Here is a 6,000-nt window from a genome sequence, read left to right on the forward strand (position 1 = left end):
CAGGTAAGAGAGCAGAGATCAGGAAACAGCTTCCTGAACTCCCATCTCTTTTATTACTAGGTTTTTCTGAACAAGATCTTCCGTTACTTTAAAGTTTTCCATATGTTATAAAATTAATGCCATAATGATTTTTTATTATTATTATTTGTTATTATTTTTTAGAAAAGAAAAAGGTGGCAATGACTGAAATATTTACATGTTTATTGAGTTGTTTATTCATACATTAAACTGGGTTAAAGCAGCTGGAGGGCGACTGCTGTGCGTCAGATGATCTGACACTGGATCAGTTTAGTCTGAGGGGAATAAAAGGGCTCATTATGCAGCGTTGATGTGAAATATATCACATTTAATGTTCTTTGCCAGACAGCATGTGTTGAGGTTATTGTCTAACACAGAGGTTCTCAACTTTGGCCCTGGAGGTCCACTTTCCTGCAGAGTTTAGCTCCAGCCTTGATCGAGCTCACCTGCCTGTAACTTTGTAGCGATCCTGAAGACCTTGATGAGCTTGTTCAGGTGTGTTTGATTAGGGTTGCAGCTAAACTCTGCGGGACAGTGGACCTCGAGGGCCAGAGACGAGAACCCCTGGTCTAACAGATCTGAGAGTGTAATTACTGAACTTGACACCTGAATGAGCTCATAAAAATACTAATTCAACACAAACTAAACCTATACTAGACTAGTGAAGTGAATCAAATCAGACTGTCCTTTTGAAGGCTGAGAGTGGATGTTTGCCACTAGATGGCAGTAAATAATCAGAGAATAGTCACTGTAACCATGAACCAGCATGGGGTTCTCTCATAATACTTACTACATAATATACATATACTACATGACATTTTGTATTATATACTGTACACTGTATTAATCTAAAATATTTGTATTGCATGTTGTGTGTGCTCTGTCTTATTATACTACTAATAATAAATAATAATTTGTTATATTTATATAGCACGTCTCACACTCAATACACTTTTAAAAAATGAGTGAGAGAATTTGCCTTGAGCTTCAGAAAAACACTTTATAAATGAAACTTATATTACTTTCCTTTCCCGCTAAAACCCACACAAAATAAGTAAATTAATTATTGCTTGAAATAAAATAAACATTAACTGTAATAGCATAAAATATTAGAAAGACTTTCAGCTAGGCGTCATTTTTCAGCACGTCAACATTTATTTTAATTTAGTTTAACTTTATGTACTAAAATATCTAAAAATGAAATAAAATGAATAACTATATAGATGTCTTTATTTTAAAAATAATTAAAAAATATATAAAAATGACAAAAACATACAACAAAATTACTAGACTTTTAACTAAAAATAAAAACAGAAAATGCTAATTAATTTAAAATATTAATAAAAACTAAATTAATATCTCAGTGCTGCTAAAATAACACTGCTTGAGATAAAATGAAGTCCCGTCCTACATTTGTTTTTCTTGATGAATATTCAGTTTCTCTCATAAATATGTTACATTGGAGAAGTTGAAATTATTGCAAATGGAAATTGACTTTATATCACAAGTGCACTGTTCCAGATTTCTGCTCAGATTTTTTGTGAGGTTGTTCACGTTTTTAACTGAGGCCAGTTTCACACACTGGTCTGAATGAAACGTGACGTTCCCAGACTCACCAACATGTCTAAAGCACAGCACAAAATCAAAACGGACGTTTTTGGCTGTTAGTATTTATAAGGTATCCTTAAGGTTATCTATGTGTGTCCCAAAATAATGACAAAATTTGCATTTGGAAAATATATGTATTAAATATTTAGTCTCTCTGTTCTAACAATATGGATCAACAATTTTGATGACATCATTCTGCACTTCAGATTTTCTGTCCAATCAAATGCTCCAAATGTTGTAATAATCTTTCTTATGATTTAGATGTAAGCACGCTCTCAAATGATGCTGACTGTTGAGTTAAAATAATGCAATAAAACAAATGAATAAGCCCTGTATGAATTCCACCTGACTGTTCACATTTAAGGCACAGTCAGATATGTATCCAGTTTATTTCTACATGTGAAATATGTTAATTTTTTGCTGTTTACATTGTTATAAAAAATGGATCTGATATAAACAGCAGCTGTCTCAGTTGCGTTACTTTTAACGAAGTCCTGAGACTGTTAATGAGTCAGACTCATAATTAGACCCGCTGTGCGTCTATGCTTAACACAGGAAATCCAATCATGTACATGTATTCAGTGGTTCGTCCTGTCTGCTTCTACAAACCACATCAGTGTCTTTAACCCTGGCCAGTTTCCATGAGGGGGTCAGTGTGCGCGGATTTGATTACAGCACCGTATTTATAGCAGATCAGTATTGATCAGACCAGATCTGCTGTGTGAGAGTGTGAGTGTGTGTGTGTGTGTGAGAGAGAGAGAGTGTGTGTGAGTGTGTGTGTGTGTGTGTGTGTGTGAGAGTGAGTGTGAGTGTGTGTATGTGTGTGTGTGTGTGTGTGTGCAGTAGGTGCAGTCTAATGTCAATTAAGTTAAAGATGCTGTACATTAAGTCCTGATAGTACAGTTCAAATACAACCACAGACAATCTGTAAACCTTCAAAAGATGAATTCTGATCCATATATTTGCACCTCAGAGTTTGTCTTCTGATATATAACAATATTACTTAAAGTTGCACTTCTAAATAAGCCATGAGAGGCTGATACGGTGATCTGTTCAGAGACATGATAGCTTTAGCTTCCACACACGTTTGAGCTTCTGTTTATGATTTTGATGTCCTTCATGTATGAACATCAGAAAATGTTTATCTGTACTGTGAAAAGCCTAAATTAAATCTGTTTATCATATACAGTCCAAGAAGACTGATTAATCGATGTGGATTTCTTTTACAATGTTGCTTGCTTTGACTTTAAGTGAATTGACAAAAATGAGAGTATTAAAAAATAGAATATTAAAAATATCTTCATTTTTGTTCTGAACATGAACTAAAGTATGGATTTGGAATGACATGAGGGTGAGTAAATGATGACTGAGTTTTCATTTTTGGGCGAACTATCGGTTTAACTTGGTGGATAAATCAATCATGGCACCTCTGAATGGTGTATTTTCCGTATAGAGTCAGTACACTGGATTTGGTGTAGGGTTTACAATTTTTGAAACAATTTTCAGAAATTGCTAATAAATTACACAAAATAATTACAAAGAAATGCCAGGTAACACATTTTATTAAATGTGAAATTTTCGAGTAGAAGGACTTGAGAAAGAAATTTTCTTGTAAAACATACTTCAGCAATCTTTATTTTCAACTTTGAAAAACTCATTTTTACAATGATAAAAAAATAACATAAACCAAAGATTAATTAGTGAAACTTTGACTATAACAGACAGTGAAGAGCTCATTTTCAAATGTTACATGCATCTTGAGTGCATCTTGCATGTCTCTCGAGTTTTGACCGTTTCATGTTCTCAGCAATCAGTAATTCACCACACAAATCTTGTTCATTCTTGTTGCATGGGAATCTATATTTAATGTAGTATGGATGATATTTTTTACCGTGCATTAATTGGATTTGCTGTAAACTTTAATGGCAGCTGTAGCTTCGCCATAAACGTAAGTCTCCGGCTGGGAACTGTACTGGAATCCACTAACATGAGGATCATTCTGTGTGTGAGATTCAGCTCAGCTTGAGAGTCTGGATGAAGTTATCGTGCTGTCACACCAGTAGCTTGAATAAAGCATATTCATATTTTCTTAATAAAATTAGGCATTCTATCAGTTTTCAACCTCACATGTGTGACAACACAGAGGATGCAAGTTCAAATATTTGGAGAAGCATGAGCTAAAAAGCTGTTTCTCAGCACCTTGTCACAATAGCCAGCGGCACAAAAAGCACAGTGTCTGTCATTACCTGAGGTTCTGGGTCAGAAGAAGGTCATTCAGCCTGTCCCGTCTGCCGCATAGAGACTGTCGATCTGTTTACAAAACTGCAGTGAATGGAAAAGTCTCCATGCAGGTGAAAAACCCTGTCATCTTTCAGTTTCTGGATGCTATCGGTTGTCTAATGTGTCTTCCTGAAAAACCAAAGTGATTTTCCATCATGCAGCAGCTCATCTGTCATGTATTTTACCTGCCTTAAGGTGCGATCACATTGGCGAAATTTCCACAAAAGTACACAGGCAAAAAAAGGTCCATTGCTGATTGTGCAGCAATACATGAATCACTCAGAAGTTACTTTCAAACCAAGCAGTTTGCTGTTGATCAGTGTAATAATGAATTACTGTGACCAACATGACTTCCTATTTAGACACTTTTCAGCAAGCATCATTTAGCTTGTGTTAACCACAGACCTTATTTCAGGCAATTTAACCAAACACCCATTCAGAAAGTCCATTAACTTCAGGATGAACGGTGAAGTACTAAAATGCCAACTCGCTTCCAAAAATACGTCGTCCCTGCAGAGCTCTATTGAAATGGCTGGATTTCATACCGTGAAAATTCATCAGACAATCTGACCTCAACTTTAGACTGCATCATATTGTCTCTCTGTGACAGCGAGTCTGTGTTGGCCTCTGATCATCACTCCATCTATCTGATCCTGTTTCTGTCTTGTTTTCTCCCACCAGGCCGATGTTGCAGAGGAAGGAGTCACTTTCTGTCCTCTCTACATCAGAGAAGTGGCTCTTCAGTGGGGTGAGTTCAGATGTTATGTTGTTCTTGTGGTTCATTCACAGGAAGAGTGCGTACACAACAACAGGTGTTCTTCCTCTGAGTTTTGAAAACTGTTCAAAATGTGACCTGTCGGGTTGGGAAACAGTTTATTAGTGTATTTTTAGTTTATAATGTGTCTCAGTTAGGGATATGCCGGTATCAAATTTTCATGTTGCGATTAATTTGTTTTTGTCCATACAATGAAAGTCAGTGGGGTCTAATGTTGTGCAAAATATTCTTCAAAATATCCACTTTTCCATTCCACTAAAGAAAGAAATATGCACAGGTTTTAAATGACATGAGGGATAGTAAATAATGACAGAATTTTTAGGTGAACTATGTGTTTAGCCTAAATGACGTGTGTTTTCATATGGTTAGAAGACAAATAATGTCTTCTTAAATCAATTTCAGGGAGCAAATATTGTCAGCTAATAAAAAAAGAGTTAATTTTCAGCTTTGTAATGTGAGTCTGTAAGGTGGGAGAATATCTGTCCTTTCATTCTCTCTTTCTCCATGGGGTCTTCTTTGTGTAGATCTGGAATTACTTAAGTCACTTCACGTAAGTTACTTTCCAAACCAAATTTACCAGTGATAACCTGGTGAAACAAATGTATGCCATACAGAAACAAATCACCAACATAACTAACTTTCCTCATTTCCAGATGAAAGCATTAACCTGCCTTCATAACCAGCAAAACGTGCTGGGTAAAAAAGCTTAATCGTGACCAGATCAACACATGAACAGCTAGACCTGCACAAAACATCATACAGCAACCAGCGGCCATGGAAATTCATACTGGCTTTTCAAAATTACTTTTAGAAAGCTTTACCTCAATATATTTTTCAGTTTTTGACTGTGTCAGACTACCCACAAATGTACAAAAAATAATATAAATTCTTGTCATGTTCACTATATGTTCAGGGGACGATTATTCAGACTTTACTTCCCTTGAGCTGCCACATAAACAGTCATTCAGAAATATGAGTTCCCTTTCATGGGAACTTCGAACTGCGTCCTCTAGGGGTCGCTATGGGGAACGCCTCGTCGTGACCCGTGTCTGAAGCATACATTGAAAAAACACCAACTCGTTGGCCGGCGACAGCCATGACGTCACTACCGGTGCGACTATAGTATAAATAGGCGCCGTAACACTTTTTTACCCTGTCAAAAACAGCTCTTCTCAGAGCAAGCAGTTTTGTAGCATTTTCCTTTAAATGTTAATGAGCACTGCTGACCCCGCCCCTCTCTTCAGACCGCTCTCTGAGAGAATGTTTACTTTAGCTGCATTCATCGTGAAACTTGCTAATTAGCACATTATTAGGAAAGG

General features: G+C 36.4%; 1 protein-coding gene across 3 annotated transcripts in view; it reads left to right on the plus strand.

Moving 5' to 3' along the window:
• LOC107705836 (rho guanine nucleotide exchange factor 3-like) overlaps nt 1-6,000 on the plus strand; it is an 80,492-nt gene that overhangs the window by 9,146 nt on the left and 65,346 nt on the right. For all 3 annotated transcript variants that reach the window (XM_016509317.1, XM_016509319.1, XM_016509318.1), the window contains exon 2: nt 4,588-4,654. In XM_016509317.1, the coding sequence (XP_016364803.1) occupies nt 4,588-4,654 (67 nt within the window). The remainder of the gene's footprint in view (nt 1-4,587; nt 4,655-6,000) is intronic.

Source organism: Sinocyclocheilus rhinocerous, unplaced genomic scaffold (assembly GCF_001515625.1).
Source record: "Sinocyclocheilus rhinocerous isolate Xijiao unplaced genomic scaffold, SAMN03320098_v1.1 scaffold1826, whole genome shotgun sequence".
Classification (NCBI taxonomy): domain Eukaryota; kingdom Metazoa; phylum Chordata; class Actinopteri; order Cypriniformes; family Cyprinidae; genus Sinocyclocheilus; species Sinocyclocheilus rhinocerous.